At 40.0% G+C, this 14,145-nt stretch overlaps 1 protein-coding gene across 3 annotated transcripts in view; it reads left to right on the forward strand.

Moving 5' to 3' along the window:
• LOC105486343 (solute carrier family 39 member 8) overlaps positions 1–14,145 on the forward strand; it is an 85,751-nt gene that overhangs the window by 14,155 nt on the left and 57,451 nt on the right. Inside the window, exon 1 of one of the 3 annotated variants that reach the window (XM_011749203.3) lies at positions 6,753–6,782. The exons of the other annotated variants lie outside the window; for them this stretch is intronic. Within the exon in view, the coding sequence (XP_011747505.1) occupies positions 6,768–6,782 (15 nt within the window). The 5' untranslated portion in view covers positions 6,753–6,767. Of the gene's footprint in view, positions 1–6,752; positions 6,783–14,145 lie in introns of those variants that run through there. 3 annotated transcript variants of the gene reach the window in all.

Raw genomic sequence — 14,145 nt, forward strand, 5'->3', positions numbered from 1 at the left:
TATAGAAATGCTTGTGATTTTAGCACATTGATTTTGTGTCCTGAGACTTTGTTAAAGTTGCTTATCAGCTTAAGGAGATTTTGGGCTGAGACGATGGGGTTTTCTAAATATACAATCATGTCATCTGCAAACAGAGACAATCTGACTTCCTCTTTTCCTATTTGAATACCCTTTATTTCTTTCTCTTGCCTGATTGCCCTAGCCAGAACTTCCAACACTATGTTGAATAGGAGTAGTGAGAGACAGCATCCTTGTCTTGTGCTGGTTTTCAAAGGGACTGCTTCCAGCCTTTGCCCATTCAGTATGATATTGGCTGTGGGCTTGTCATAAATAGTTGTTGTTATTTTGAGATACATCCCATCAATACGTAGTTTGTTGAGCATTTTCTTTTAGTATGAAGTGGTGTTGAATTTTATCAAAAGCCTTTTCTGCATCTATTGAGATAATTATGTGGTTTTTGTCTTTGGTTCTGTTTATATGCTGGATTACGTTTATTGATTTGCCTATGTTGAACCAGCCTTGCATCCCAGGGATGAAGCCCACTTGATCATGGTGGATAAGCTTTTTGATGTGCTGCTGGATTCGGTTTGGCAGTATTTTATTGAGGATTTTTGCATCAATGTTCATCAGGGATATTGGTCTAAAATTCTCTTTTTTTGTTGTGTCTCTGTCATGCTTTGGTATCAGGATGATGTTGGCCTCATAAAATGAGTTAGGGAGGATTCCTTCTTTCTCTGTGGATTGGAATAGTTTCAGAAGGAATGGTACCAGCTCCTCCTTGTACCTCCGGTAGAATTCAGCTGTGAATCCATCTGGTCCTGGACTTTTTTTGGTTGGTAGGCTATTAATTACTACCTCCATTTCAGAACTTGCTATTGGTCTATTCAGGGATTCAGCTTCTTCCTGGTTTAGTCTTGGGAGGGTGTATATGTCCAGGAATTTAACCATTTCTTCTAGATTTTCAAGTTTATTTGCCTTGAGGTGTTTATAGTATTCTCTGATGGTAGTTTGTATTTGTGTGGGATAAGTAGTAATCTCCCCTTTACCATTTTTTATGTGTCTATTTGATTCTTCTCTCTTTTCTTCTTTATTAGTCTAGCTAAGCTTTTCAAAAAAACCAGCTCCTGGATTCAATTATTTTTTGAAGGGTTTTTTGTGCCTCTATCTCCTTCAGTTCCGCTCTGATCTTAGTTATTTCTTGCCTTCTGCTAGCTTTTGAATTTGTTTGCTCTTGCTTCTCTAGTTCTTTTAATTGTGATATTAGGGTGTTGATTTTAGATCTTTCCTGCTTTCTCCTGTGGGCATTTAGTGCTATAAATTTCCCTCTAAATACTGCTTTAGCTGTGTCCCAGAGATTCTGGTGCATGTGTCTTTGTTCTCAAAGAAATTACTTATTTCTGCGTTAATTTCATTATTACTCAATGGTCATTCAGGAGGAGGTCGTTCAGTTTCCATGTAGTTGTGTGGTTTTGAGTGAGTTTCTTAATCCTGAGTTCTAATTTGATTGCACTGTGGTCTGAGAGACTATTTGTTATGATTCCCATTCTTTTGCATTTGCCGAGGAGTGTTTTACTTCCAATTATGTGGTCAATTTTAGAATAAGTGCCATGTGGTGCTGAGAAGAATGTATATTCTGTTGATTTGGGGTGGAGAGTTCTGTAGATGTCTATTAAGTCAGCTTGGTCCAGTGCTGAGTTCACAGAGTTGAATCTTTTTTTTGAGACAGATTCTCACTCTCTCCCCCAGGCTGGATTGCACGATCTTAGCTCACTGCAACCTCTGTCCTCCAGGTTCAAGCAATTCTCCTGTCTCAGCTTCCCAAATAGCTGGGACTACAGGCGCCCACCACCATGCCTGGCTAATTTTTGTATTTTTAGTACAGACAGGGTTTTACCATATTGGTCAGGCTGGTCTTGAACTTTTGACCTTAGGTGATCCGCCTGCCTTGGCCTCCCAAAGTGCTGAGATTACAGGCATGAGCCACTGTGCCCAGCCAACTTGAATCTTTAATATGCAAATCTGAGCATGTCACTATCCTCACATGACTTCCCATTATTGTTAAAATAAACTCTAAACTATTTGCCTGGTATTTGCAGCCCTGAAGCATGTGCCCCCACTCCCATATTTCTCCAGCCTTATTTCTACTTTTTATTTCACATTTCACCTTCAATGCTGCTTTCTCCAGGAAGCCTTTAACAGTCTAATTACTTCAGAGTTGGTTAATACCTCTGTCTTCTCCAAATTCATGGAGCTTACCTCCGCACTTACCAGGCCATGCTGCAGTTATGTCTTTTTTTTTTTTTTTTTTAGAGGTGGAGTCTCTTTCTGTCACCCAAGATCCGCTTCCCAGGTTCACGCTATTCTCCTACCTCAGCCTCCTGAGTAGCTGGGACTACAGGCGCTCACCACTACCCCCGGCTAAGTTTTTTGTATTTTTTTAGTAGAGACAGGGTTTCACTGTGTTAGCCAGGATGGTCTCGATCTCCTGACCTCGTGATCTGCCCACCTTGGCCTCCCAAAGTGCTGGGATTATAGGTGTGAGCCACTGTGCCCAGCCCCTGCAGTTATATATGTCTTAATATGGACCCTGCAATAGACTGTATGGTCCATGAGGCAAAGGACTGGGTTTACCTGGAAAGCGTCCGCTATGCCCATAACTAGCATAATGTCTAACATTTAGGCGATATTCAAGAAATATTTGTTGAATGAATGAAATGCTTGATAAATAACTTCAACCTTTTTAACTGACACATTTTTAATGATCAATTTTAAACCAATATAACCTAAATTAATATTCCTTTCCCTCCTCAGCATCCTTTAAAAGGACACATGAACTCTCTATTCTGCTGGTTTAAGCAGATCTAGACATCAACCTAGATGCATCATTTAATTTAATTTAAGGTAAACTAGCAATTCAGTTTTTTGTTGCTGACAATGAATTAAAAAAAAAAATTAACAGAGAGATAAGGCCTGAGAAGCACCCATTGTATTTAGTTCCAGTGACCTTGTGTAGAATACTTTTAAGGAAGTGGTGGGAATAGAAGCCAGACCACAATAGGTTGAGGAATGACTGAGAAGTGAGGAAATGGAATAGGTATTCATACATTTCCATGGGTCCAATTGCACACATAAAAAACATAAAAGTAATAGTACATTAAAATTTAACCCATGGGTCACCTAAATAGAAGGAAATAAAGTTTTTATTACTTTTAGTTTATGAACTTTCCAGGAATTTTTTTCTTCTCATTTAGCCTGGGATTTTCTCTGTAGCCCATTACTATATTCTTTAGGGTGACTTAGAAACACTGATGTCAGGATTAGTTTATTTGTAGCATCAGGGCCACATTGAGCTGATTCTAGGAAAGTTTCATAGAATGAGAAGAAAAACTGATGGCTGGAATATTTGCCTCCTCACAGGTCCTGGAAGATGATTCCCAGGTTATTGATTTGTTTTTCTCAGAATTGTATTCAAACACAGTGTGCTAGTTTGAAATCTCCTTTCATTCACTTCCTTTCCTTAATCTACAAAATTAACAATTGTTTATAAATTGAGTGTCTTACGTGTCCAAGGACTTATTAGCAGTTGAAGAAGATATAAAAGGGAAGAAGTCCATCCTCTGTAGATTTTTATGATCTTATTGAAGAAATATGCATTTCATGAGAAGATAATAATACATGGAAGCACACATTAAGTGCTATACAAATAGATAACAGGGATGTCTGGAGTCTGAAGAGAAGGGCTGGGTATAGCAGTATTAGGCAGAGAAGATGAATTCCAAATGGGCCTTGCAGGACAGACAAGAGTTGGGTAGTTTGAGAGGAGGTGTATTGTATTCTAGGCAGGGTTCATGGGAGATGCAAAGTCACAGTGAAGTTAAAATATAAGGCTGATTATAACTGTTTGGTTAGAATAGCGTGTTCATGTATCCTTTTACAGCGTGCTGAAGGGGGAAAGGAATATTAGAGACAGGCAAGTGAGATTCTTAAGTGTTAGGACTTTAGACTCTTGGCATAAATGTGTAAAATTTTTTTGAGACAGTGTCTCGCTCTGTCACCTACATTGGATTGCAGTGGCACGATCATGACTTGCTGCAGCCTTGACCTCCTGGGCTCAAGCAGTCCTTGTGCTCAGCTTTTTGAGTAGCTGGAACCACTGGTGTGCACCTTGATGCATGGCTAATTTAAAATTTTTTTGTTGTTGTTGTTGTTCAGGCTGGTTTTGAACTCCTGGGCTCAAGTGATCCTCCTGCTTTGGTCTCCCAAAGTGCTAGGATTACAAGTGTGAGCCATCGTGCCAGGCCAGAAATATGTAATTTTGAAGGTTTTTGTTTTCATTTTTGTTTTTTTGGTATGTGTGTGTGCAGCCGGGGGCAATTTGGGCAGAAGAAGGACATGCTGATGGGTGATGCATCAGTAGCAACAACCTTGTGGAGTTGTAGGATAACCAGGATGAGAAGGGTATGGGATATGATTAGGTTAGAAGTGCCTAGCTCCTCAGTGAAGTGGTATATAAGGGTTCTGTTGGTGTGTCTTTCTTATCTGCTAGATTCTCAAACGTTTTGGTCTCAGGATCCCCCCCCTTGTACTCTTAAAAATTATTGATAATACCAAAGAGCCTTAGTGTATGTGATTTATATCTATTAATACTTACCATTATAGAAATTAATGTTAAGAAAACTTGAAAATATTTAATTTATTAAACATAAAAATAAACCCATTCCATGCTAATTTTTTTTTCTTTTTTTGAGATGGAGTCTCGCTCTGTCACCCAAGCTGGAGTGCAGTGGCGCAATCTCGGCTCACTGCAAACTCCGCCTCCCAGGTTCACGCCATTTTCCTGCCTCAGCCTCCTGAGTAGCTGGGACTACAGGTGCCTGCCACCTTGCCCGGCTAATTTTTTGTATTTTTAGTAGAGATGGGGTTTCACCGTGTTAGCCAGGATGGTCTTGATCTGCTGACCTCGTGATCCACCCACCTCGGCCTCTCAAAGTGCTGGGATTACAGGCGTGAGCCACCACACCCGGCCCCATGCTAATATTTTTAAATGAAAAATAACTATATTTTCCATGACCAAAAAATTAGTAAGAAGAATGGCATTGTTTTACATTTCTGTAAATCTCTTCAAAATCCAGCTTAAAAGAAAAAAGTTTGAATCTCATATATGCTGCCCCATTCCACCAGTTATGACATACCTCCTGTAGTGTTCACACATTAAAGAATTACAGTGAAAAAGGAAAATGCAGTCTTCACACTATTTTCAGAGAAACTTTGACCTTGCATTTTCTCTGACAGGGTCTTGGCAACCTCCAGGGGTCCCTGGACCATGCTTGGAGAACCACCACGCTAAAGAAGTGTCATATACTAGGGCCTGTGATGGACACAGCTGGTCCTTGTATGTGGAAGTGAGATGGCTTTGAAAGGCGCACTCGTTTCTCGTGGCATCTCCCCAGCCCTGAGGTGAAGAAGCAGCATGCTCTCCACACTTTATCCCCAGAGGGACTGAGTGGGAGACCCTTGGTGCACAGCAAGGAAACAAAAGCTTTGATCTTGGCAATATGCGATAATGCCCATGGGATTCCCTGGCAGATGATGGGAAGTAGGGTGGCCTCTGCCCCCTGAAGACATGTCAGGAGTGGGAAGCCAAGGATCTAGACTGGGTGTCTGTGCTCTGACAACACACCAGGCTTTCAGGGCTCTAAAAGAACACCTTCTCTTTTCAAGAGAAGATCTTGAAAAGCTGATTATGGAATTGGGTAGGGCTGGGAAACTTGTCCGTCACTATGACAAAGACAGACAATGTTGTAAACGTCTTTTAAAAAGATTGTTGTAGCTTTCAACATTCTTTTTCTTTAGTAAAATCTTTAAAGAATTCCAGCCTGCCTGGTGTTTAGGGGAACCTGGAAAAAGAGATTTTAAACAAACAAATCATGACTTAATTTTATTTTTCTTAAAAGAAACTGAAATACAAGTACATTGTTAAAAACTTTGGCAGATATAAAGAAGCAGAAAGGGAAAAAATAAAACCACGCATAATTTTTCCACCCAGAAATAAACACTGTTAACGTTTTGGAGCACAGATTTATCCTTATTTATAGTATCATTCTCTATATATTGTTTCATATCTTTTTATCCCTAGCAGTGTATCATAAAACAAGGCATCTTTCTCCTTTAAATTATATATTCAGGAAAAGCGCTCTTCATCTTCTCTTCAAAAAGAGTTTTGAGTGTGAATGTAGGTGTGTGTGTATGTATGTGTATACATGTGAGTGTGTGTGTATATGAGTGTGAGTGTGTGTGTATGTGAGAGAGTGTGTGTGTTGTGGGTGGCATCAGTGCCAGAGTGGCTTCAGTAAGAAGTGTAAGAAAACCTGAGGAAAAATGGAAAAATTAATCTTGGGGAAACAGAGTTGGGGTCACTTGACTGGCCATACCTTAAACCTAGAGATTATTTTTATAGAGTGTTCTTGGCTCAAACCTTAGAAAACTGTATTTTATCTTGATAAAATAATAATGAGTAGACTTTGAAGAGGACTTTAAAGAAGGAAAAACTTCAAGAGAAGATGGAGAGAGTGATTCAGCATGTGTGTATATGTGTATATATATGCGTGTGTGTGTGTGTGTGTATGTATATGTCTATATATATGCATATATCAGGGAGATTTGGAAGTGAAACTTGAGTGCCTTGTAATTGAGGCAGTTCCATTATTGCAGGAAGAACCAATCTGGAAGCAATTTCCTCAGTCATTCCTGCTTTGAATGTTCCTGCCATGAGTGTGGAACTTGTAAGTCACCAATTCCATTGTTCAGTGAGCCCTAAAAGGATAAATTAATGGGACTGTTCACTTGTTTCAAGGGTCAGAAGTGGCCTCCCAATTGTTAAACTCAAACTACCGTTTTAAATTTAGGTATTTCAATTGCTGTCTTGGGATCTTTGGCCAGTTGCCATATTCGAAACACTTTTAGATATCCCAATGATTATTTAATAGGAAAGAAACCTCTGGAATCCTGGAATTCATATCTACCTTAGTATTTATTAAGACAATTACTAATGTTACTATGTGCCTGGCATGTAGTAGTGCTCAGTTAATATGTGTTGAATGTATGAATGAATAAATAAATGAATGAAGCTCTCACTTGTCTTCATAGCATTTTTGGAGCCAACTGCAAAAATGGTTTAAATTCATAGCTGCAAACTAAACAAAATTATGAAAAAGCAAAAGAAATGAAGTGCAGAAAGTGAAGTATACCTAAAATTCTCACCCTGGTGAGAACAGTTGGCTGATGTTTGAACTGTAGGATTTTTTTTTTTTCTTGAGACGGAGTCTTGGTCTTTCGCCAGGCTGGAGTGTAGTGGCACAATCTCAGCTCACTGCAACCTCTGCCTCCTGGGTTCAAGCAATTCTCCTGCCTCAGCCTTCCGAGTAGCTGGGATTACAGGTGTGCGCCACCACACTCAGGTAATTTTTGTATTTTTAGTAGAGACAGGGTTTCACCATGTTGGCCAGGATGGTCTTGATCTCTTGACCTCGCGATGTGCCCGCCTTGGCCTCCCAACCTGCTGGGATTACAGGTGTGAGCCACTGCGCCTGGCCGGCTTTTTAAAAATTTGTATAAATGTAAGGAGTACAAGGGCAGTTTTGTTACACGAATATATTGGGTAGTGGTGAAATCTGGGTTTTTAGTGTAGCTGTCAGCTGAATAATATACACTGTGTCCATTAAGTAATTTCTTATTGTAGGGTTGTTTTTGAAGTCTGTCTCTGAGTGGGATCCTAAATATGGTTTAATAGTTAATTTAATTGTGTGTTTCAACTCACTGTTGGGGCAACAAAGTACATTCTCTGCCAGGGTCTCAATGATTCTTTCATTGAATCCTTGTCAGTGTTCGACTTAAGACATAGCAGCCAGAATACTGGCTTATAAGTCAAAAGGCATGAGAAGACATATATCTGAATTTTGTCTTTAACACTTATATGTTGTTTAATCTTGTACTGTTAGAAATGTACTTTTCTAGACGGGATTTCTTCATCCAAATTTAATGTAAAATCTATTTGAGTGGTTGATTAAAGAGGTTATATGTGTTAAGCGTATATTATGGTTTGCTATTACTGTAGTCCTTATATGCTTCCCAGAACTCTTATGATAAGTATTGTTTATAAAATTTATTCACCAACTAATTGCATACTCATTTGCATTGCTGATCTCTCCATTAATTTTTTTTGTGTGTCATGTCTTATTTTCCCAAGAATCAGATGCATCAAAATAACAAACTTAGCGCATGTATCTCCTCTTCTAGGAAGCCTTCCCTGACCTCATTCCTTTAAGCACATAATATGTCGTGCATATTTTTATTTGCTTATCTGTTTTATATGTATCTCCTTTATTTATTTATTTATTTATTTATTTATTTATTTATTGAGACAGAGTCTCACTCTGTTGTCCAGACTGGAGTGCAGTGACATGATCTCAGCTCACTGCAAGCTCCGCCTCCCAGATTCAAGGGATTCTCATGCCTCAGCCTCCCTGAGTAGCTGGGATTGCAGGCACCCACCACCATGCCCGGCTAATTTTTTTATTTTAAGTAGAGACGGAATTTCACCATATTGGCCAGGCTGGTCTCGAACTCCTGATCTTGTGATCCGCCCTGCTCGGCCTCCCAAAGTGCTGGGATTACAGGTTTGAGCCACCACGTCCGGCCTATATGTATCTCCTTTCTATGCTGAATGATGAGATTGTTGAAGATGGAAACCATGTCTTATTCTCAACACCTACTAGAATACCTGACTCAGAGAAGGTGTGAGCAACCTGTTCAGTTAATGAATAAATGAATGAGAATGAAGGAGAAGTGGAATAGGCTTCTATAAGAGCAGAACAGATGAAGATTTTAGGTGGATTCTTATTAAACCTCTTGTTGCATCTCTTTAAAGAACAGGAGATCGCCATTTACTTGGGGTGGGAGAAGGATGATGGCTTTCATCACAGCTGCATACATGGCAAATTTCAGAAAGTACCTGTAGTTCTTACTGTTTAACAACAGCTGTAGCAATCACTGGCAAGGGCAGCATAGAGGTGGCTAAAATGAAGGAAGCTGGACAGAGCTCTTTCAGACTTGGGTTCTAACCCCAATTCTGCTGCTGGCTCCCTTTGGGGCTTTCTAATGGTATTTAAAGTGGATTGTCATTGAGTCTAAATGCATTACAATAATCTGTCTCTCCCTGCCTTTACCTCCACAGAGAGAATAAAACTACACCTAGCACTGTCCTTACTGGGAATGTGAGCTACTCAGCCTCCCATGGAATCTCAATCTATTGCAAAACAAAATCTGAAACCGTTTCTGGGGTGGCTTTTGAATGGGATGATATTTCATTTTTGGTGTGGTGTGAAGGCCTTGGTATAATGGTACAGGATCAGATGGTCTTACTGTATTGTATTATTTAATGGGTGCCACTTGATAAGACAACCAAGTAGAGAAAACAGCCTGTGTGTGGAGAACAGGAAGAAGTGGGGAAGCTTTAAAGAGTGGAAAGGCTTATCTTTTTGTTCTCCTATAGGTTATGATGTAGCATTCATTCACTAGCTTTTAAAAGTGACTTTTAAATAATTAATTTATGTATCCATCAGCACTCTTTTATTTCTAAGAATAAAGAATAAAGAAATAAAGGATAAAGAAAAAAATATCAACTTTAATTAGCTTAAGCCGAAAGGGAATTCATTGGCCCACATAACTTAAGAGTCAGGGTGCATATCAGCTTTAGGTACAGCTGTATCCAGGGTGTTGTGATGGTATTGAAAATCTGTCTTTCTCCACTTCTTAGTTAGTCTTCCTTCACATGGCGGCAGAAATGGCTTAAGATGACCCAGACTCACAGCAGGACTAGTGGAGAAAGAGTTTTTCAGTAGCACAGGTGAGTATAGGATCCAGGTAATCCTATGCTTACCAAAATCACATGGAAGGGAGTTCCCATGGCAGTAAGGAGGTCTGTTACCAGATGGGACAAAAACCCAAGGGTTACATGTCTTTCATCATTCCAGGAAGGCAAAAACCACAGACAGCTATCAAATTTGACTGGCCTGGGTTGTTTCTTATGTTCTGAGCTTAATTCACTAGGGCTTGTACACTGGCTCCTTTTCTTGCTTTTGCACAAATTGTTTGTATTCACAAGCCTTTGTTCTTCTTTCTATATGCTGATTCTCCTGATCAGCTCTGCTACTCCCACTCAGCTATGATCTCTTTGCAGAAGCAGCCACATCCTTATCTCTAGGCTCTACTTTTCTCAGAGAAAGCTCACCAATCATTTGCATTGGGGTTCCAGGAGCATTGCAACTTGAAATGTCTACAACCAAAGTTGCCACCATCCTGCCAAATGGGCTTCTCTTCCTAGGTTCCCTAATCACAGTGTTGCAGAACTTTGTTCCTTAGTTCAGCTTAAACTGGGTTCTTGTCACATGACCTGAAAAAATTAGGCACATAGACACATTGAAGGGTGAGGAGAGTGGAATTTATTGGGCAAAAAGGAAAAAAGGAAAAAAAAAACAACCTCTCAGCAAAGTGAGAGGAGTTCCTGCTAACAGGCCGCCATCTCACAGATTGGTTCCAGGTCACAAACACAGGAACTGAAGAGGGCAGGCTCCTCCCCCTTGCACACACGGGAACTTCCCACGGCTCCACCCTGTTCTCCCTCCCTGCAGGCGGATAGAGATTCTCCAAGGACCATCCCTTTTATCTGCCTCCTGCATCTATCAACAGCAGTGGCAGCATCCTCTTTATACTCTTCCAGCATTCTATTGTCAACGTTGTTTTTGGCTATTTCCTCTGCATATCATTTCTCCCTCTTGTGGACTCTCAGAGTTCTTTATTATTATGTGTTTTTTTGTGAATTTATAATTTCCTCTCTGGTTCTATAGACCTTCATGTATCTGATTTATTTCTGCCACAGTTATTTAAGTTTGCTAATCGAAGGCAATTTTACTTATTTATCTTTGTACTATTTCCTTCCTGGTTGTCATCCTCCAGCTTTCCCCCACTTTCTATTACTCCCGTCAATATTATACCTAGACTTTTATGGTTTGATAAATATTTGTAGAATAAAGGAAGGAGTTAATGCAATCTGTAGTATAACTACATGGCTATTATACTTGATAGTGTTAAAAAACCAGAGCCTAACAGCAGTTGAAGTGGTAAAAACAGGTTTTATTCAGGAAACATTGCAATAGGGGTATGTTAGAGTTCTCCAACAAAACAAAACCAGCAGGAGGTGTGTGTGTGTGTGTGTATATATATAAATATACATAAATATATATTATATATATATTATATAATACATAAAAATTATATTATATATATATCTATATATTAGAGTGAGAGAGAGATTATGAGGAATTGGCTCATGTGATTGTGGAGGCTGAGAAGTCCCAGGATCTGCTGTCTGCAGGTTGCAGATTGGGAAAGCCAATGCATAATTTAGTCTGAATCTGAAAGCCCGAGAACCAGAGGAGCCAGTGGTGTAAACTCTAGAGGGAGTTTTGGAGAAAACGAAATAAAATGACCCAGTTCAAGCAATCGGGAAGGAAAAAAGGGACAAATTCCTTCTTCTGCCTCTTGTTCTGTTCAGACCTTCAATGGATTGGACTCACATTGGGGAGGGCAGTCTACTTCACAGAGTCCACTGATTCCAATGCTAACCTCCTCTGGAACCACCCTCGCAGACACCTCAGAAATAATGTTTAACAGCATAGAAATAATGTTTAGTTTGGGAACACAGTGGCCAAATTGACACAAAATTAATGATCACAAGGGGAAAAGAGACCTCAGTACAGAACTTGGCTCAACTCCAAATACAACACGGACAAGTGGGGATTTACAGTCAAGGAGGAGGAGGGGTAGGAGTGGGGAGGTGGTCAGTGAATGGAAAATTACTAAGAGGAAACGTTAAGGGTAGGGGGGATTTTGGTTAAACAGACCTAACAGGATTCTTGCTGAAGACAGGACCAGGGTGATCAGATATGGAGGGTGGGGAAACTCTCTTTAAACTGATTAGAAGGTTTCTTGCTAATACTGGGTGATGCAGGTCCTGTAAGGATGGATACTAGGGTCGAGGCCTGGGCTCAGAGGAGCCTGTATGCAGTTTAGCCAAGGAGAGAATCTGTCAGTATTGAAGCTTTCAGATCTTGCCACTCTTCCGCATTTATTATAACCAAATTTCAATTGTGTATAATGCTAAGGAAGGAACTTGCCCTAATTCCTTGAGCTTCCTTCATCCCCTCCCTGAACCAGCCCCCCACTTTCCCATAAGGACATGTTTAGGAAAGAGGCAGAAAAACTTCTGACTTATAAAAACTGGTGAGGAAGAAGGAAGAGCAGAAGCAGAAGCCAAAATGCACAGAACTGTTTGCTGAAACGGTTTTGAGCATGCTAGGCTGTCTCTTTTGAAGTATATACCTGGCCTCTACCTCTAATGCTACCTTACTTTGATGTTTCACATATATAAGGCCCATTTGAGGTCACCCTAATGTGGCAAGAGACCAGTGAATAGGAGCTTAACTTCAAACTTAGAAAGAGTCTTTATGTCTTTATGAAAAACGTCAATCGGATGAACACGAGGACATCTGAAACCTTAAAAGGCCACAGCAAACATCAGGGCAGCATGCTTGAGAACAGCAGTGTCATAAATACAAACATGAAAAGAAGTAGAGCTGTCATAAATACGAAGGAGCTGGTGAAAGCACATGGAGTTTTATCAAGGCACATAGCATTCCGTACAATCACCCTGAATTGTTTTCTGAGGAGCCCTGGATGATCCTACCCTTTCCGTAATGTGTTTGTTCATTGTTTTGGAGGTGAAAGGGTGTGCTTGTGAGGGTGTTTGGGCCTCCTTGTCCATGGTATAACCGGTTGGTTTTGTTGCCCTCACTCTTCAGGCGCTGGACTCTCATCCTGTTTGTTCCCGCTCTGGGAGGCACCACCCTTTCTAAGACAACGGCTTTCTTTTGTTTCGGGTTCAACTTTGTTAAGTCAAAGTATAATAAATATCAAGATTGTTTGAAGCCAAAAATAGGCCACTGTCCAAAATTGTGTTCATTCCACTTGCTGGTAGATAGCTATTTTAAATAAGTCAGGCTTGCCATTAATCCAGTTCTGCTGCACTGTTAGCATTCTGTTCTCATTCTCTTATCATGAGGTGAGGCTTTGAGTTTTATCATCTCTACATCTCTGTGTTCTTCGTGGTGATTGGACAGTTGCCACTCTCCATGACTACCGCGACTATCCCTGACCACCTGTCCGGCTAAAATTTCAACACAAATGCTGCACAGCTAAGCTATCTGATGGTATTAATTATATATTTATTTGAATGCACTATTTTTTTTTTCTAATTGTAGATAGGAGGGTGTCTTTAATGATGTACAGTGGGCAATTCTGACATCCTTAAGGTTGGTGGCATTCAAGCTCGTGACTGCCATTCACAATAAGAAATACATTTTACATCGTGATCCAGTATACATGTGCATGTTATATATGATGTGTAACTGAAGCTAAAGTTTGGTTAAGCAATACTTACCCTATTATGTGTGATATAGTTTATAGTCTCTATTCTTTTGCATTTTACTTCATTAAAAAATGCTGACTGTGCCTTAGCAAGTGGACGTCCTTATTCAGGAATGGGTTACAATTTGAGTCTGAAAAAGAACTGCTTAACAGTCATCAGGTGTTAGGGAGTCTTACAATGCTAATTCCGAAAAGTCTTTGGAGATTATCTAGAGACATCTTCCCTTTTTCCTCATATTTTACAGTTGGAGGAATTTAAAGTCCAAGTAGGGTAAGTCTTCCTTGCAGGGGAACAGTGGTGCTCTCTGTGTGCTATCATGTGCTATCATGCCTATTTTTTCCTGGAAACACACAGTGTCCAGTTCAACCACAAGGGTTGTGTACTTTTTGAGTCTAGTGATTATGCTTCTGGATGCCTTCATGGTGATGAATAAGCTGTGCACACTTTCCCTTCCCCAGTTGAATCTTGAGGTATTTTCTCCCTCCATTAGTTTATTATACATCATTCTGAGTTAAAGGGAAGACTGTTAACAGGGCATTGGGTGTGGTGTATCCTCTTCTATGGATGGCACGCAGCTATCATTAATCATAAACTCAAAAGAG

The sequence above is a fragment of the Macaca nemestrina genome, chromosome 3 (assembly GCF_043159975.1).
Source record: "Macaca nemestrina isolate mMacNem1 chromosome 3, mMacNem.hap1, whole genome shotgun sequence".
NCBI classification, from domain to species: domain Eukaryota; kingdom Metazoa; phylum Chordata; class Mammalia; order Primates; family Cercopithecidae; genus Macaca; species Macaca nemestrina.